We start from the raw sequence: 19541 nt of genomic DNA on the forward strand, positions 1-19541 counted from the left end.
TGCGTGTGCGCTTGGGGGATTAGACAAAAAGAGAGTAATAAATGACAAAATAATAATTAAAATTAAATGAGTAACAATATAATAGTCATATATCCTAGGAAGGGGGGACCTATAAATAGTAGCATGACCTTAAAGAAGTAGAAACGGGTGGTGGGTGAAATCGGATTGAGGATTATTAATTACATTTATCAATGAATGGGTTCCAGATTGCATCAATATCATTGGTTTGGGTTTTTTATGCCGGCAGATAATTTTTCCATTGAAATGTATTCTATTTATATAAAAAAAGAAAAGTATTATTTTGAAACTCTATGTAATTTGTCTTTGTTCTGTTTGAGTGCAACTTTCACATGGTGAACTCAGAGATGTAGAACTTTCTAAAATCACAAAAAAAACTAAAACCACTGTTAAGTCTTGTTTTCAAATAGGTCTGATTTTCTGTGCACTGAACGGTTGTTTCACCAAAACCAGAGACGACAGATGATTTCACCCTCTCTGGTGACTGCTGTAGTTTAATGGTTGATTCCTCTGAAGCCTCACGTGTGCTGGACCCCAGACTCCTGCCAGAAATGTGTCCCTGTGTCTCCCTCTCTGCCTCCCAACAGTCTGAATGGAGGAGGAGGGAGAGTAAACTGCCCGGAAACAAGGTTTCACTTCTAAAGCCTTTTTCAAAAAATCACAATGCACAACAAACGGCCAACTGTTGTTTCATGTAGACAATAAAGTCCTCTTAATCTGATCATATTTTATTATATTAAAATTGAAATTAGATTACAAAACAGATTTAAATGTTTTGTCATTACATGAAGTTCATTTAACCAGAAGTGCAAAAATCAGTTGACTGCAGAGTAATTTATAGGATAAAATATTGAATAATTAGAGTGTATAAACACACAGTAGGATTATAACATAAGAAATAAACAGAATAGCAGCATCTAGTGTGGTGTATATCGCGGAGAAGATGATATTCTAGTATAATGCCACTATCATGAAAATGCTACCCAGGAAATGGCAGACAACTTTGGCAAAGATATTTTTAGCAAAAGTTGCTATTCTGCCATGAAATGTAACGTGAGCTCTGATTGGCTACAGTCTAAGGGGAAATTGTTGTCTGGTTGCTTGTGTCCGTGCTCTTGAGGCGTTAGAAAACGAAGTTGCTGTTACATCTTACAGAAGATCATAAACAGTGTCCATACAATACTCCAGAAAGCACCTAAACCATGAGAGTCTGTAAGTAGGAAAGTCAACATTGATACATTTATAGTAATGTAGCTTAACTATTTCTTAAAACAATGTCTGTCTGTGATGAATCTCAAAGATGTAGGTCATAGTATATCTAATATTGAAAGTCTTGACCTACCATTAGATAACGTTGTTTTCTTTTATGAATATGTGCTACATTAAGGTATAAATTCATCCATTTTCCTTTATGTGCGTGTTATTTGATTCATGCCTCTTGTTTATTGTCCTGTTTTAAATACTGTTTTAAATGAATGCTTTCTTATCATTTTCAGAAGTCTAAAACAGATTAGTGATTCTCAAAGTTCATTAAGATGAACAAAGAGGGAGTTCAATGTTCAAACCCCTTTAGTTACTTCCATGACTAGAAGTATTGTGCCATGCTGCTTGCTAATAAGTATCAAAAAATGCAGGATTTTGAAACAAATGTCCCGGTTTTCTGTTGCTAATTATAAAACGTTTCCATCTTTTCAGCCTCCAATCGTGTTTCTCACAGAAGAAAGTGTACACTACAGTGTTGTCTAACAGGAGTGAGCACAGGGTTGAGGTATGTTCTAACACCATCTGTCACAATCTGTCTCATCTTTATGGAGCCTTTTCTTTTCTTTCATGTGCACTCACTTCCTGCATGGCTCTCGTCAATTCAAACGGGTGACAGACAGTATGGAAAGAGCTCCTGCCTGTGCTTGTGCTTTCCTGGAAAATATTCACGAGTATCTGATGAGTAGTGTGTTCAATGTTTTAATGAAGCAAGAAAACTCCCCTGGTTTGTTTGATGATGATATAACTTTTATTTTTGTTAAAACTTTCTCAATTTTAATTTAGCATTTTCCATTATTTTTTTAACGATACATACAGAAGGCACTTACAAAAACAAGTTAAATTACAGATGCTGTTATTATAAACATTACATTAATGATTAAAAAAACATAACAGAATGCAAAAGACAATAAATGACAGCACCATTGGCAACGTTCGAACAGTACATCTCAAAGTAAAAAGGTTGCAATGATTTGAAATCTACAGTACAATAGAAACTTATTAATGTATTAATGCCCGAGCTATGCTTTTAGGTATAACTTAATCATCAAGATAAAAAGTGTAAAAACTCAACTGTTTTGTCATTATTTTTCACTAGTCAGAGGTTTGTTTAATTTACATTATTAGGCTTTGTGGTTTCAGCTCTGTGCAATTCCTGGTACATCTCTATTAGACGAGTGGCCTCCCTCTGTCCTGAGAGCAAAGCACCATGGGTAGTGGAATAGTATTTTCTGTGGGTGGCCTCTCCAGCGAACAGGACCTGTAGAGGCTGAGGAAGGAGGGGGAGGAGGGGAGGAAAGAACAAAGATTTGAGAAGAAGAAAAAACAGATTCAAAACAAGAGCCGTCAATGTCATCCTGACATGTTTCCCTGGCCTCTCACGATTTTCTATTTCCATCTCTGATTCCCTTGTTAGCGCTCCACGCGTAGGAGGCTGCTGCAACTTTCCTGAGGCGTTAAGGTTTAGTTTGACAGGGTTGAAGGATGTCAGCGAAGGGGTCATGCTGTTCCTTCAACAGTGTCAAGTGAGCACACAAACACCCCCTCCCCTTCCCTTCCAGCCCCTTCACCCAGACTGCATCAGGTTTCGTGGTCTAGACTGCTGACTAGGACACAGGCTCCACCCCCCACTCCCCCCCCCCCCTGCAATGGGACATGTTAGTGATGACACCGCTGCATTAACCAGATGCCCTCAGAGTGAGTACAGTCTGAATGAATTTACAAAATGTCATGACTCTTCTTTTCATAGGCCCATTACACTCCTGAGCACGCACTTATGTGTAGCTATAAATCCATAGGCGGGTTTCATTTAAAAAAAGATTTCTTATGCACTTTTCTGAATGAGACACAGCAGGTCATAAGGGGGACAGAGCTCTTATGTCACAAAACCATTAATGTGCCAAAACATGTTATGTAAGAATATGTAAAGCATCTAGATGAAAATCTGTAAAGGCCCTTTTGTAAAGCACCTGGGGTCTTTAACAGACAGATCATCTAAACCTGCTTTATGTTGCAACATAAATGAAAAGTTGGCTGGTGTTATAAAAGTTATAAACACATTTGGGACAGTGTCATGGTCTTGGTTTTAGTCCCGTTCCCTTTGCTGAGGTGTTTTCAGGATTTTGTCTCTTCTGTTTGTTGTTTTTCCTCCTGCGTTCCTGTGCTGCTTTTCGCTCGTTCACCCATCCACACACCTGCTCTGAATCAGCCCCGATTCTTCTTCCCTACTCCCAAAGTGTTTTCAACCAATGAGCTCTCAGCCAGCTCTTCTTAATCGCCTGATTCCCCTCACCTGAGCTCCTCCGCCCTTCTCCCGATTTCCCCTTCAGTCTTGTTTGATCAGTCTTATGTTGTATGTTTATGCACAGTTTGCCTAGGCTACACAAACTGTGTAGTTTCCCCTAAAATAAGTAACTAATTGCATAGTACTTCCCAGCTAAACTCTTTAGCAAATATTGGTATTCTACACGTATAATCCCAGGTAACCCCAGGAATAAAGCCAAAGATGTGTCCTTTTTATTTTAATCTGAACAACCTCTTACAGTTACTAGGAGATAATTATTTTCCGGGATATTTAATTGCCTAGTAAGCTTAAATAGTTAATGTTTATTTGTTTGTACAAACTCTTGATAAAACTGGTCTTGATCTCAATTAGACTAAGGTTAAATACTTTAGATGTGTTTTTATTATTCTGTGTAGTGGGTGTCTTACTGGAGCCTTGGTGCTGTTGGCATAAGGCAGCGGCATGGCCAGTCGCTCACAGTCCTCTCCGCTGGATCCCACCCTGGTGAAGGAGTAGGACCCTCGGATGAAGGGGTTACTGCCCCACGAGGAGCGCAGGACACGCCAGGGCTTAGGAATGTTGGGGTTTCCTGTGGAGGGACGGACAGAAATAAATGACGTCAGCTCGGAGAGTCATCACAGAAACTTTAAGATAATCTGGTGTCGAGGAAATCCGGCTCAATAAAGAATTAAAACGGTCCAAACTATGGCAGCTGTGAGTTAAGGCCTGTACTGGGACGTCCAATCTGCCAACTGTAATCGGTGGTGAGCAGAAAAGGCCCCAGCTAGTCTATATGTAATTAAGCAACAGCTGACCACATGACCTAAATGAGGAATGTGTGTGTGTGTGTGTGTGTGTGTGTGTGTGTGTGTGTGTGTGTGTGTGTGTGTGTGTGTGTGTGTGTGTGTGTGTGTGTGTGTGTGTGTGTGTGTGTGTGTGTGTGTCACTAACTGTGAACTATTTCTGAGGAAATTACTTTACTGAAGATAATATCTGAGTCATTCTTATAGTATCGGTACGCATCTCATTAATCCGAAGGAATGAGTCATCCTAATGTCATGCGATTAAAACCTTTAACATTCAATCACTTTGAAGCATGACAATCCCTTTGTTGCACAAGAAATTCTGCATTTTAGAAAACGAGTAGTAGCAACAAATTATATGCCTCACCCATGACATTGTGTGTGTTTGTGTTACAGGAACAAAGATGGCCTGATTCAGTGTCAGTCAATTAAACACCTCTTGATTTTATCCGACATTTGATCAACCTTTTGGCTCATTGTTGATTTTGTGGCAGTGACACACTGGACATAAATCGGCCATGTGATTCATCCAGCTGTATCATCTGTCCACCTTTTTCTCCCTAAAAGGCTACTTGCATCACAGCTGTAGCTTATGTCATTTCCTCTGTATGAAACACAATCGCCCAACCAAGTAACTCTGTGTATGAGTCACCGAGCTCTCACAACAGCCTTGTGTTGGTTTTAGATTATTGATTGTTGGTTAAACTAGAATAGAGTTGGAAGACGGAAGTTGATCATGTCTTGTCTGTCATGAAAATGTACAAAAGTCAGAATTATAAAACTTTTAAATTGAATCATTTGGTTAGATAACGACTGAATAAAAGAGTCATAGGAGTAAATATCTAAAAGTGGGAATAAATGATACACAAAGAATCAACCTAAAGAACAACACAAACATTTATGTGGCGTAACATTTGTCCGAAACACACAGCTCTGTTTTTGTGTGTGTACACCGGGGTCTCCTGAAAAATTATATATTTTCTGAACATAAACCTAAAAGTATTTTTGTTGATTTTTATTTTTACTGTATGGCAACCATAGTAAGGGAGCAAATACCTTTCACCCAAAACTTAAGAGAATGCAGTTTAGAGGTGTGGGAATGTAATTCGGTAGGTTTGCGTGTTGTTTGCGTGAGGTCCTGACCTGTAAAGCGCCTCAGCAGCTCAGTGCAGGTCTCAGCAACTGTTTCATCATCGCAGCGCTCCATCTGCAGAGCCTCCTGGCCGCAGATCCAGCCGCTCAGCATGTAGCCGTAGCGCTCGGGCGGGTAGAGGACGTCGAAGCTGCAGATCTTCTTGTACCACAGCTCATCGGGGTACACCAGCTGTTCTAGCAGAGCCTCATCCTCCCACACAAACTGGATGCTGTTACACTCTGGGCTCCAGAAGGGCTCTTCATACTCCAAGAAAATCTTATCGGTGGTGCTGATGCCCAGCTTCTCGATGGCGAGCACTTTCTCCTCAGGCAGGGAGGGGGAGAACATGGCTTCATGGTTCTGCTTCAGGACTCCCAGAGAAGATGTCACGATCACGTGGTCGGCTGGGATCCACTCCTCATCCTGGCACTCCACGTAAATGGGGTGGCCGAAGATCAGAGGGTCCTCGCGAGGCTGGCAGCCGTGGTAGTATTCATTGTGGTTGTTGCCCTGGTGGGTGTGGCTGCTCTGGGCAATCGCCTGCTGATGCTTGGCAGAGTAGTTCCAGTGGATGCAGCGGACTGGTTTGCTGAGAGAGAGGGTGCGAGAGGGGAGTTCCTGGGCCAGGAGCTCCACCACCTTCATGAAACCTTCAGGAATGACATAGTGTGCACCAGGGATCTCTGTCCACTCGCCAAACTCACTCAGAGACACCTCATCCATACTGGGGGAGCTGCTTTCACAACTCTCCACCTGAAGCAAGAGGAAAATAAACACGGAGGACAAACCGTTATATTTATACAGCCGAGTAATTTATTATTAACCCCATTACGTGCTGTCCAATAAACCAGTATCAGCTGGTACATCCAAAGACTAGGCATTTAAAAATAAACTCTCTGCACCCATTGAATACGTACAACAACTCTGCAGGACTCAACTGGTTTAAGCACACCTTGGGGGACACACCTTCTATTTAGTAGACACATACTGGTGGTGTGTTATTAAAAAGCATAAATTATGTGACTGACGCATTAAAAAAGAATGAGCTTGTATAGAAGCGGTTAGCTGGTGTTCTTAACACGGTAGGCTACAGTTCCTTTCTTTGTGTGTGGACATGAATATGATGTAGCACTCACAAGAAAAATAGCTTTTTACATGAAATGCTAGTGCTACAACTTTTTTAATTTGTGGTAGGAAGATTTTCTTACTGACAGATCCAGGCTAGCTGTTTCTCCGTTTCCAGTCGCTGTGCTAAGCTAAGCTAATATGCAGCTGACTGCAGCTTTATATTAGGCATCCTTTATATTATAGGCTATTGGTTATTTATCAAGAAAAACTGCCAAACATTAGCTGGTCGCCTTGTATTGAATGTGAATGTGTTGCCTTTCTCTGTTTAAACAAAAATATGTGTTTATCTATGATTATCTTAGCATACATGCCAACCTTTCCCGATCCAAAAGAGGTAGGTTTGCACGCGGCAAATGTGCACGCCCAAATTAGGTAATCAGAAGAAATGGAACCCCAGTAATTACATGTATAAACCATGTATTTAACATGTATCGCATCTTATGCATTATTCAGAAAAAGTGGTGGTTTGGTAAACAGTGACATCAACGACATGTTTGGTCTGTAAAATGTGCAAAAGTAAAAGAATGGGAGATAAATATCCCAAAGTCTCCACATTTTATTATATTTGTAATGTGTTTCTGGTCCTCTTTCAGTTGAGACAGTGTAGATGAAGGATGTGTCAGGATGTAGAACTGTGTGAACATTGGATAAAGCCAGGTTCATATTCTTGTTTCATGTTGTTGACATATTAGAGTGAAAGGTTTGCACAGAGCGAAATATCTTTGTGTTGCGCCATAAATCAGAAAATACTGCATTAAAAAAGTCATTTCCTGCATTTTTCTACTGATAAAGTGTGATGTAAATAATGTACAGGCTTTCAGATTGCTGTAGTTCACTAAACAGAGACATTAACGACATGTTTGGTGTTGAAAATGTCAGAAAAAGTTAAAGAATGGAAGATAAATATCCCCAAATCTCAAAATTGTATTATATTTTTTGTGTGTTTGTGGTCCTCTTTCAGTTGAGACACTGTAGGTGAAGGACGCTTCAGGAAAAGACCAAACACTGGATGTCTTTCAGTCGCCAACATGTGTTTTCGAGACACTGATATTAACGGGGAAATCCTGCAGGACTCAAAAGCCTCGTCTCTGTTCCCTCATTCCACTCATTTGGGAGTGATTACCCATCAGCCCCGGGGGTGCAGAGGAAAGGCAGCGTTACCCCCGGTCTGCACGTTGTTTCTCTTTCAGAAACGCAGAGGACTGTTTGTATGATGCGATCACAGACACGCTGCAAACGGTGTCCGCCAAAAGTCGAGTCCAGTGTCTATGGAGTGTCATTTTTATTTGTTATAGTTTGGGAAGATTGAAAATTGGGCTATGTGTTAGACTTGCTGTCTCATTCTAGGGGATTTTAGGTTTGTACATCAACTACGTTTTCACAATGACTTTCCACATGTGAAATGATTCAGGAATATGAACTCAGACACACACACACACACACACACACACACACACACACACACACACACACACACACACACACACACACACACACACACACACACACACACACACACACACACACACACACACACACACACACACACACACACACACACACACACACACACACACACACACACACCTTGAGGTACTGTTGAAGCATGGACAGTTTGAGCTTCTTGGTGCATTCAGGATCATCTGGATCCAGCATGATCTTCTTGCGCACCACGTCCCGTGTAAAGACGCCAACGCTGTTCTGGCTCTCAGCACAAACTGGCTTCCCGTTTTGGAAGAACTCCTGAGTCAGCTCGTACACCTAAATCAGGGTGAGACGGACGGGAATACAGAGAAAGAAAAAAGAGGAAGAGTGTCAAGAAAGCAGAGGATGCAGCATGATGGAGAACAGGCAGCACAAATCTTATTATGTATGTCTGTCTGATAAAAGCTGCCAGTTGCTACAAAAGTGAAGAAATAGAAGAGAAACCTAAAGAAGAAAGTAGAAAAGGAAGACTTGTTGTAATGTATTAGTTTTAACCTTATAATTAGAGATGTCCCGATCCGATCACGTGATCGGGGATCGGAGCCGATCACGGGATTTTCAAAAGATCGGAATCGGGAGAAAAAAATCGGGGATCAGGATATTCTTTTTTTTAATTTTTTTTTTATATAAATACTTTCTTTTATTTTTTTTATTCAATGTTACAAAACAAAAATGACCATGTTCAAGTCTTAAAGTCATCCTGAGGCCTTAGTTTTGGTTTCAAATTACACAACATCATGTATGTGTTGCTTCTTTGGGGCTTGTTTTCATAGACCTGGTTGCTTATTTCTCTCAAATCTGGCAACAGAATGGGCAGGGCGCAGTGTCTAATTGTAGCAGTAAGCTAACGAGTACTGATAAGCTTTATTTTGTTTTGATCCAATGCTGCACAACTGAACTGATCCAATGTTGCTGTGAAAAAAGAAGCTATATCCATGTTGGATAGAATATCCAATTTAAATAAAAAAATAACCTTAAGGGACAACTTGAATGCTTTTTTTCTTTTTTTTCTCTTAATGCATTGCATAAAGATCGGATCGGGAAAAATCGGTATCGGCAAATTGTCAAAATCAAAGGATCGGAATCGGATCGGGAGCAAAAAAAGGTGATCGGGACATCCCTACTTATAATATTAAAGTTGGATTTGACTTTTATCTGTGACAACATGCTAATCAATTGCTGTAAGTATTTAATGTATTGTTCAGTAAAGTGAAGCATTCACTCAAGACAGAACTAATGTTTACATGTTGCCATTAGAGCCATTTATAATCAAAAATTAAGATATAACTCATGATAGATGACTGTATTTTTATTAATATAGCACCGACTATACGATTACGTTGGATACAATGATTTCAGAAAAAATGAATCTGATGAAAATGTCAAACACAAGAAGCAATCTTAATTTAAAAATGTGGGCTTCAGGGATATTCTACCAGGTATATATCATAATTATATATAATGTTCTATAAGCTATTATGTAGATAACTCAAACAGATTAGCAGACAACACTTGTGACTATGGAGGTCAAATGATTGAAGCCTCTGCCCTTAAAAAGAAGATAAAAGAATAAAGAGAGCATGTTGACCATGACCCAGGTCTCCTTCACTCTACAGCAGTCAGTCACGGCTAAATGAGATCGTGGAGAGTGATAAAGAGGATGTGACCCTGAAATCAGTCTGTGTTTCGTCTCTCGTCATCACAGCAACTACTGAAAAACAAAATGTTTGCTTTACAGGCCCTACAAGTCCAGTCCAGTCAACTTTAATCATATGCTTAAAAGTAGCATACCTGTTTTAAGGAGCTCTATATGCAACAACATACAGAAAAAGGCATGATGAGAGTGTTTACAAGTTAAAAGAGAACAAGAGAAACGGTAGACAAGAAGACTTTACAGGGCTGCTAAATGAAGACAAGAAGGAAAACATCTCCAGTCTTTAGGATAATAAGGCTCTAGAGGTGTAAGTGGACATTAGTTAAGACAATTTACCACAAGCAGATGGCCGCAAATGTGGATCATTTTGGCCCTGAGATCAGGCAGAAAACCCAAATGGTTAACAGAAAGCAAATCCTTTCTGTGGTTTCCTCGCATTCTCTCTGTAACTGCTTGTTCAGCGTGACCTAATTAAACTATAATCATCATTCTTTACGCGGCCTGCCACTGAGCACACAGCAGAGAAGTGGACCGATGAAAATGACCACTCCTCATTAAATCCGGCACGCTTTAGTGGACATTTTTAATGCTTTACCTCAACATGGCAGGAGATATGTTTAATAATAGTGTAATGTATGTAAGGAGTGGTTTTATTTTCCACATAAGTAGCTTAAAGCTTTTTGAAGTCTGACTGGATGTTATCTATTCTACATTTCCAGCATGTTCCCATTCTGTAACAGACTTGGATGATGTTCTCCACATTTGTATGGCCGGTCTGATCTAAATATGTCTTTGCGTAAAATGTTTTTACACATTTGACAATATTTTTCAAACTTTTGGAAACCACGTTTTGCAGGTTTTAATAATATTAATCTGCATGGGTTTAGGGTTAGGTTTACCAATGATATATCACTTAAATTAAATAAAACACTTTGCTGTGAGGCAGGCTGAACAGTGAGTACCTCTCAGCTCTTGTACATGCATGCTTTCATTTGTGCATATAATTGTTATTTCACTGTCTGTGTGTGCATATGCGTCCCCTCACCTCGTTGTACAGGTCACTGAACTCCTCCACCAGGTCCTTGGGGATCCTCCGCCCAGCGTTGGTCTGGTAGTGAGCCACCCCATTCTTGGTGTACAGGCTGATGCGTCCCTCGCTCCTCTCCCCGTCCGTGGTGTGCTCCAGCAGCCCGTTGTCCTCCGCCAGGTGGTACACTGGGTTCCCATTGGCTCCATGGATCCAGGTGGCTCCAAGCTCCAAAGTTGCTTTTCCTAACAAAAGAGTGAAGAAAAAGGCACACAGATCAATTTGAGTTTGGAAAAAATGTATCTCTTTGAACTCAACTGTGCTTTGTTAAGGCACAATCACATTTGAGTGTAAGATAATTGGACTGGTCAACTCAATTAACACGCTGCAGTTGTTTAAGCCCACTGGAATACCATTAGTTTCATATTTTTCCTGATGATGATGGCATCACGCACCGTTTCCTTTTTTACACTCATTTATATAATACAAAATAGGGAAATGCAAAGACTATGGTTACATAAACCCGAAGCACATAAACAGCCATTTACATAACAGACGCAATTCTCAGTGCCTGCCACAGTATGTATGTCTTTACACGTGACCTCTTTCATGTGCATACAGTAACATTGCCACAAGCAGATGCTGTCCCTGAATTATTTGTTCGTGCCTGTTGAAATAATTTGCCATACATTTTTTTTTAGCTGAAGACCTGCAGTACATCTGACTGTGTTGGGAAAATCTGACTAAGTGGCTGAAGCAGATAACTAACTGGACATAAGCACATTCATCTGGGTTATTTAAAAAGAATTGAATGCTGGCTGATAAGGAAAGAAGTATTTAGCTTAATAAAAGTGTTGCATAAGGCACAGTGATTGATATTTTAATACAAAATAATTAACCTGTGATCTCGAGATAACAGCATTTAAAAGATAAGAATGATTGCAAGCACAGCCGTTCGTAATTTGAGCATAAAGTTTGAGGTAACATGAGGTAAACAGCGATGTCTTCTCACCGAGCTGAACACTCTGAACTCTCCCGCCGATGTGGTCTGACGCCTCTAGGACAGTGACATCAGTGAAGCCGTTTTTCAGTAGGATGTTAGTCGCAGCAAGGCCGGCCAACCCAGCACCAATGACTACTATTCGAGGCTGCCGATGAGTTCGTAAACCGCTACTAAGAGGATCATCAGTGCTGTCTGAGGAAATTTCACAACTTTGCATGCCGTCCAAGATCCTCTTCGATGGCGTCTGTGGGCAAATTCAAGAAAAGGAACCAGGTAAAAAAAAAGGCAACAACATAACACTGGGTCTAAGTGTGACAGACGCTCATACAGCAGAATTATATCCAGTGAAAATAAAGATGTATTTTTGAATTTGTATGTTCTATAAATGATATATATTTACTTTTTATTCACACTCCTTGTTGGGTTGTTAATTTTGGGTTGCTGTATTTTGCCTCCTACGCGCTTTGTTGATATGGTGAATAGTTTAAAAGTGTATCTTGTGTGTACCTGTATTGTACAGGGATTGAAGTCAACATTTTAGAAACAAATATCTCAAAAAATGGCATGAATCATAACAAAAAAGATATGCTGGCCTGACCAAAAATGAGCAAAGAAAAAGGCCAATGAACGGCTTGGAGATAATTTAGCTTCTTTGGATCTCTGTTCCTTAGTGTTGCTAGTTACGTGCTGACTACACAGATATCTTTTATAGCTGATAAGTGTTGTTTATCCATTTTCCCAATACTTCTACCTGCATTCACAGCTTCATTTATGATTGTGTTTCATTTAATTAAAAGTATTTTCCATGTGCACACCACCGTTTATTGAACACAAGGCCAAAGTCTATGGTAGAGAATACTTTGCACAAAAACAATGATTGATTATTCCACATCTTTAAATATATAGTGAAAGAGCTCAGGGACTGTGACATACAGAGTGAAGAATACACAAGCAACCTTGTTGTCGCAGTACATAAGGCCCCCTGCTGTGAATGTATGGACAGCTGTGTGTGAGATCACAGTGGGTGTCTATTCAGAAGATGTTCCCGTTCAGCCAATAGAGGACGTTTTTAACAGTATGTGGCCGTCATTCCTGAAAGACGTTCACTGTTATAACTGTTATCGGAGAGCTTTTAATATGAAATGTGTCTGTTTTTCCTGTCCTGACATGCATGAGTAACACTAGTAAGTCCTCTCAGTAGAGACGTGATATCCTGGTGTTACACAATACATGCAAATACTAACTCCACACTTTGTTACAGCAGCATCACAGGACACAGGGTATTGCATAGTACGATGTGTGTGAAAAACAAAACTGATGTTTCCCACAGTTTGAGATTAAACGTCCGAAAGACTCGTTTGTTAAACTAATATTTGTGATACACACGAGCCCTATAATATATTATTAAGGGGACAAAAGTAATAAAAAAATTCATTAACTATTAGTCTGCCAGTGATTTTCCTGATAAAGACATTAATTGTTGGCTTTATAAATAGTCCGAAAATATGGAAAAACTGTTTCTATAAACGCAAGGTGATGTCAAAGTTTAAATGTTTTCTTTTGTTAGTCCTAAAACCAAAGATGATCAGTTTAATACAACATGAAAGAGAGAAGCTTTAAAAATGAATTTATTATCAACCTATTTGCTGATGCAGCTATTCATAATATGAGGTCATTACACTTACACAGCAAATCCAGATAACTGTGACCGAAGAAAGATTCCATCTACACTTGCTTTTACCGTTGATTCCACTTTTGTGGAACTGTGTTGTTAGCAAGATGATTCACGAGAGCTGACAAAGAGTCAAAGGGGACACCTTCAGCTCCCGCTGCAGAACAGATGCGTGGGTGTAACATTTGTTGAAGTAAGAAACTGAGTGTGATGTCAATCCAAAGAGGTCATATACAGGGATTTCTATAAATCTCTACTTCCTGTATCTAAATCTTGGCTGTACGCGGACCTCGAACACAGATGTGGTTTAAACCTTTTCATCCGGACGGGTCAGCACAAGGGTGATCTGATCCGACTGTATGACCACATGAGCCTGATTGCTTTGTGGAATTATTGGACTTTCACATATTGGTTGATTTGCTTCGACAGGCCTATTAATAATTTCAATACAACATCTTGTGAATTCATCTTCTGTAAGAAAAAGGTGTATATCAGACTTTGAAAAGGCTTATCTATATATCTATATCGCGTAATCCAAGTATTTGTAAGTGCCAAATAAAGCCATGTTTCAGCTCCATCAACATGAATGGACTCATTCTTGGGCTTTAAAGAAAAGTAAAGGGAAACGTTGGTCACATCTTTTTATTTTGTAACAATCAAATATTAAAAGCAGTATCACCTAAAATGATACTGATGGTAAAGATATATATATATTTTTGTATTTAACAACAATATCGCCTCATTTAGCCGTTGATCATTTCTCAACTGTATTGTATTATATTATGTCTGTTGTTGGTGTCAAACGAGTTTCCCCTTGTAGGATTTATAAAGCTTTCTCAATCGTTTCGATATAATCCCAACCAACAAAAGGCTTTTCTGTTTTTTTCTGTGGCGCTTGTTTATCAAATCTGTGGTGGAGGCTAACATGTTTGTTTCCTGCGCTGTAACGTGTAGAGCTATAAAGAATAGACGGTACAAATTGTTTCTTTTTGATGGATGTTTTCAAACCGCGGCTCTTTTATATTTCACAGCTGTAATAGGTGAGGTTCCCAGGAGGACTCTGCTTTGTGGCAAACAACAAAGATTGACAGCCTATCTGACAAAATGAGAATGCAGGGTAGATTATATTGTTTTGTAATGTATTATATTTTGTCGCATGTTTTGTGGCTTCGGGCCAAATGTTGCTCTTTGTCGATGACTTACAGTAACGAGTGATCATAATGCTTTGCGGTTAATTGCATGTTTGTTTGTGTACATGTATGTTAATATCATAACATATAAAAGGCTATTATTTACATTAGCACCAGGTTGTAAATCTATTAGCTTATGAAACATCTTCTTAGTATTACCTTTTAAACCATGTAAATCCTTTCTGATGAAGGGTAATGTATGTTTACTTCCAATGAGCAAATGTCTTGTGAGTAATGTGAGAAAAACGTTATGTAAATCACAATATGGTACTAAATGCAAAAATATAGGTTGTGAAAGTGTTTACTGCCATGAGACCCCAGGGAGCAGCTGTTTGTTTTACACAGTTGTTTCCATTTCTGAAACACGTTTTTCCTCATAATATATTTTAGGGGCTATAGAGGCTATTTCAATCTGTAAGCTTGAATTTCCTGCACTTGCATTTTTTTGCGTATATTTGCATACATGTCTTAGCCTTTTCTTTGTTGTTATGAATATGAACTTGAAGTAAATATACACTTCAACAAACCTGCAGTCCCTGTTTCTGACAAGGCCAAATTAACAAACTCAAGGAACAAGGTTCAACTTTAAATCCTTTACAAAGTGTTTGTTTCAAGTTCTTTGTTCTAAAATTCTCACTACTGTGTTGACCTCTTCAGAATACAGTATATTTCTCTCTATGCATATGTATATGTATATTCTCTCGTGCCAGAAATCCATACTCTGGCAGCAGAAACAGGATGACCAACCAGATTTAATCTTTCGCTTTTCACTACAATAAGGTTAGAAAAGATTGGTGGACTTCACTGCAATTCAATTAACTTTTACAATAAACATCTTTCCATCCTTTCAAGGGAAATCTATATTATATCTTCAAAGATTCAAGTGTTAACTCACAAATAATGTTTTATTGTTAGGCTTGGAACTATACAAATAAGCTAATTTCAGTGCAAAAATGTACTTGATTCTCCAAATACGTACGCCACAGTGACTTCAAAGGAACAACACATCTAATTCGTAGACAGTGTTCGAACTCTTAGCATACACGCCCCTGTAACAGATTTTGTATCCCTCCCTTGTTGCTTGTAATTATTCAACGGCTGGTTGATACACTCGCCACATGCCCCCTCTCCATGCTTTACACCAACCCTGCAGATTAATGTGTGGACTGGCCTTGGTTAGATAGGCAGCTCAGGGTGGGGGTGGGGTGGATAGGGGTTTACTACTGACCTAGAAATGGCAATCTACAATACATTGCATCTGCCAGAGGCCTTTTGAAGAACAGGGCTGGCGTTTAGTGGGAATATCTTAAATGAATGTATCCGACTCCCTGTCTCTCGCCTTTACTGCTCTCCTCTCTCCTTTTACTCCTAACAATGCGCTTTCCAGCTGTGTCTACACTCACATCTGCATCTTCTGTAACACATACACACACACACGTTCTACTACTGTACACCACACTGGATGTTCCCCTGGTGCAGTTAATGAGTGCCCTGAGGCTTTCGTAGTATACCTATGACACACAGGCTCAATGCTCTCAAATACACAATGATGACAGGAAAGTATTATCAGAAAGAGAGGGAGACCAATAAAATATGTTATTTGTTAAGTAGGGCCTATTGCTTTCATAAAAACTAATTAAAAAAAACACAGGCAACAAATAAACACAACAAACACTTGTTATAAAAAGTTGATATTTTATAACTTATGGCAAAATTGAGAGATTATAAAGCACTTATTACTGTTACTGCATTATTACTTGTTTTCATCTGGTTGGACAGTTTGACCACAAACTGAAGCCAAAATCTCTTCACAGACTTGTTCTGTTAAAGACCATTTCTTTAGTGTCTTAATAATAACAAGCAAAGGCTTATTAGAAAGTGAGTAAGCGTTTTTTTCGTGACCTGATCTTTCTTGATCTTTTATAAGTAGATTATAAGTGCCTGTTAAACATGAATTAAATGAATTATTCACCATTCATACAGCCATTAGCTACAATTCATTAACCCTTTATTAACGGTGGCTTGTGGAAACAAAATAAAATAAAAATATGACAATAAAAACTTTAAATAGGTAAGAAGAAAATCTTTCTGAAGACAGAGAGAGGATCAAAGTGTTTATTGTAATCCTATATGCTGCCTGCTTTCATGGAAACTCCTCTGAAAGCCTTACTGCCACGTATAAAATGAGATGCCAAAGTGGCAGCAGACAAAGCGGACAACTTCACTGACTTACTCTGATTATTGCCTGCGAAGGACACCATGTGATGGAGACAAAGCAAGACATACACATTTTAGACATGAACCTTAACCTGAATTAACCAAAAAAGCGAAAAACACAATCCACCTTCAGGCAGTGTCCCGTTAAACGACTTACAATACATCAGTGTAAATAACGTTTCCTGTGCTCGCTCTGCTTTACAGGAGGTTGTTGTTGTTTTGTGCAGCGTTGTACTGTTTTGTCAACAACTAGGTGACATAAAGCGTAATGTACGTTTTCTCAAAGCTCTGACAACTACAGAAAATAAGCTGTTCTCACTGTTTCTCCTGCGATGTGAATGTACGTATATAGCGGAATCATTTTAGTCAACATTTAAATCGCCCCCTGCCCCGCAGTTGAATACAAATGCTCCTAAATGTTTTTAGTGGAGCAGCTGGTTACCTGACTCTCTTGGTCTTCCGATTTAAAACCTCTGAGTGCTCCTCTTTCCTTTGTGTCCGTTTTCCCTGAGACCGGCTGCGCTTTGTATTTATGCTGGAAACCAGAAGCAGCCAGTTTCCCTGTGGCCGCCGCCTCCTCATTAATAAATATGAGAGGCGATGACGACACACACACACACACACACACACACACACACACACACACACACACACACACACACACACACACACACACACACACGCACACACACACACGCACGCGCACACACACACACACACACACACACACACACACACACACACACACACACACTGACATCCTGTGTGATAAAGAAGTATTTTATTCTGATGAAAAAAAGAAGAACTACATATCTATCTATATATATATATATATATAGATATATATGTAATAATGTATATGTAATAATATGTAATAATCCCATAAAAGCTTTTTTTTGTTTATTAACGTATATTTACATTTTTTATAGGCCGGGTGTATTTAAGGTGTGACATCATTGCATGTGAACATATCCTGTAATATTAAATGTGAAACAGCATTTCCAAAAGTTCACATGTGGTTTATCAGGTCCGACAATATTTCGCAAGCACTAAACAAAGAGTAACTTAATTCCACTTTAATGTGTTCCCAATTGTTTCGGGGATGTTCCCTGAAGGCATATATATGCTGGGTGAGAGAGGACTCTTCTGACGACGCCCAGGTGTGGTTTAGGCCCCGTCCACACGGAGACGAAAGGGGTTGTATCCGCTACAGTTCTCTATGGCAGGGGTTCCAAAAGTGGGGGAAAGGTCCGGATTAGTACCTCCAGGTGTAGTCCAGGGTATACGCAGGTATACGGCGTATACCCACTTATTTTTCAGACAGCATGGCGTATACCCACTTCTCAATCACCGCTGGTGCGCATTATTTAGTAGTGGCTCAATGTCATTTCATAGTACTGTGAAGACTCATGACACAAACCTACTCTGCCTCATATTGGCTAACTCTATGCCTTCGCTGGTTAGATTGGTCAGGTTTTCAGCGCGAGAACTGATGAAAAACCAATCAGAGGCAGAGTAGGGCGGGTCTTAATAAGGGAAAAAAACTGCATATAGACAAATGTTAATTTACTTTCAACTATTTGCCATTACAAAAATTGTATGAACTGTTAGAATGAAGCGAGCCATTCAGACTAAAATTTCCTTTTACAATAAACATCCTTGTGGAACTACATCGGCCAGCAGCTCAGCTACAGATAGTGAGGCTAGAACACCGGAGCTGTTAGCTGATAGCCCTGTTATCATCAGCCCTGACATCAGCCCAACACCTGCGCTCCCTCCGTCCCCCTCATCCGTTGAAGAGGATGCTGACAGGGAAGGAGATGAAGACGACAATAACGGTGGGTCTCACTTCTATATTTTAAGATTTTTGTAACAAATCGTAGCTAGGTAGTCATATATACTAACATAAAAGTAGTAATAGCATTATTTTCGTTAATAGTTGGTTTCAACTTTTAAATTTAGTATTTCTGATTCTAGTGGCGCTAGTTAGCTATTATAGCTTCATGGCAATGAGCACAGCACACCTTAGTGAGACAGAAAGACATTTGGAAAATACATCCATTATTTGCTGCAATCCATATTTATTACTCTGAACTTTATTGTGTCCCTTATGCTAAGTGTCTGCCCCAACTTTATTTTCCCGACATTTACATTTATCTTGTACACAAAATCCATCCCCATACACCAGAGATAGCCTGAAGGCTTTTCAAGAGCATAGCTAGGTACCACGCAATCTGAAGAACGTTAGCGCTTAGCTAACGTTAGCTAACATAATGCTAAGATCATCGTGTGTTTGGTGACGTGACACAGCTATCTGCTTAATTGTAACATTAGTTGTGGCAACTGAAGATTAGTGTTTTGGATTGTCAGCGTTTTCCTGTCAAATGGAGATAAAAAATTAGCTAGCTAGCACTAGCAGCTACATAATTTGAGGTCAAATGTAGCTAGTGCTAATTTATAGGAGACTGCACAATCTGAGGGTAGATGTTGGCTGCCAGTGGTCTCTTCTAATTAAAGACAGCCATTTATCCCGCCGATCTACCTCTTTTAGGATTGAATAAAGTCTTATATCTGTGTTACTTTGGCGACTGTTGTTTCAGCCAACAGCTTAAAAATAGCAAGGGCATTTTGACCTTGTGCGACGCACAGCCAGATTCGGGCATAG

General features: G+C 39.5%; 1 protein-coding gene across 2 annotated transcripts; it reads right to left on the reverse strand.

Moving 5' to 3' along the window:
* Positions 1-2006: 2006 nt before the first annotated feature.
* smox (spermine oxidase) lies at positions 2007-17432 on the reverse strand. Of its 2 annotated transcripts, XM_079656959.1 has the most exons (8): positions 17319-17413; positions 12198-12304; positions 11807-12041; positions 10813-11039; positions 8216-8389; positions 5509-6253; positions 3991-4151; positions 2007-2548 (listed from the first exon to the last, which is right to left on the reverse strand). In XM_079656959.1, the coding sequence occupies exons 3-8, from the start codon at positions 12012-12014 to the stop codon at positions 2390-2392; spliced, it is 1674 nt and encodes a 557-aa protein (XP_079513085.1). In that variant the 5' UTR covers positions 12015-12041; positions 12198-12304; positions 17319-17413; the 3' UTR covers positions 2007-2389. The 2 variants fall into 2 exon arrangements, with proteins under 2 accessions (XP_079513085.1, XP_079513084.1); XM_079656958.1 differs by lacking the exon at positions 12198-12304 and having other exon boundaries at positions 17319-17432.
* Between the last annotated feature and the right edge of the window lie 2109 nt (positions 17433-19541).

The sequence above is a fragment of the Notothenia rossii genome (genome assembly GCF_949606895.1).
Source record: "Notothenia rossii genome assembly, chromosome: 1".
NCBI classification, from domain to species: domain Eukaryota; kingdom Metazoa; phylum Chordata; class Actinopteri; order Perciformes; family Nototheniidae; genus Notothenia; species Notothenia rossii.

What these genes read in the sequence shown, in the direction of transcription:
- smox (XM_079656958.1), bottom strand. Translation starts at nt 12,014, where the DNA reads ATGCAAAGTTGTGAAATTTCCTCAGACAGCACTGATGATCCTCTTAGT. An exon ending in TCAGTGACCTGTACAACGAG is followed by an intron (nt 8,390 to 10,812) that starts GTGAGGGGACGC and finishes ACCCTGATTTAG; the next exon opens with GTGTACGAGCTGACTCAGGA. An exon ending in GCTGCTGAGGCGCTTTACAG is followed by an intron (nt 4,152 to 5,508) that starts GTCAGGACCTCA and finishes GTCCCTCCACAG; the next exon opens with GAAACCCCAACATTCCTAAG.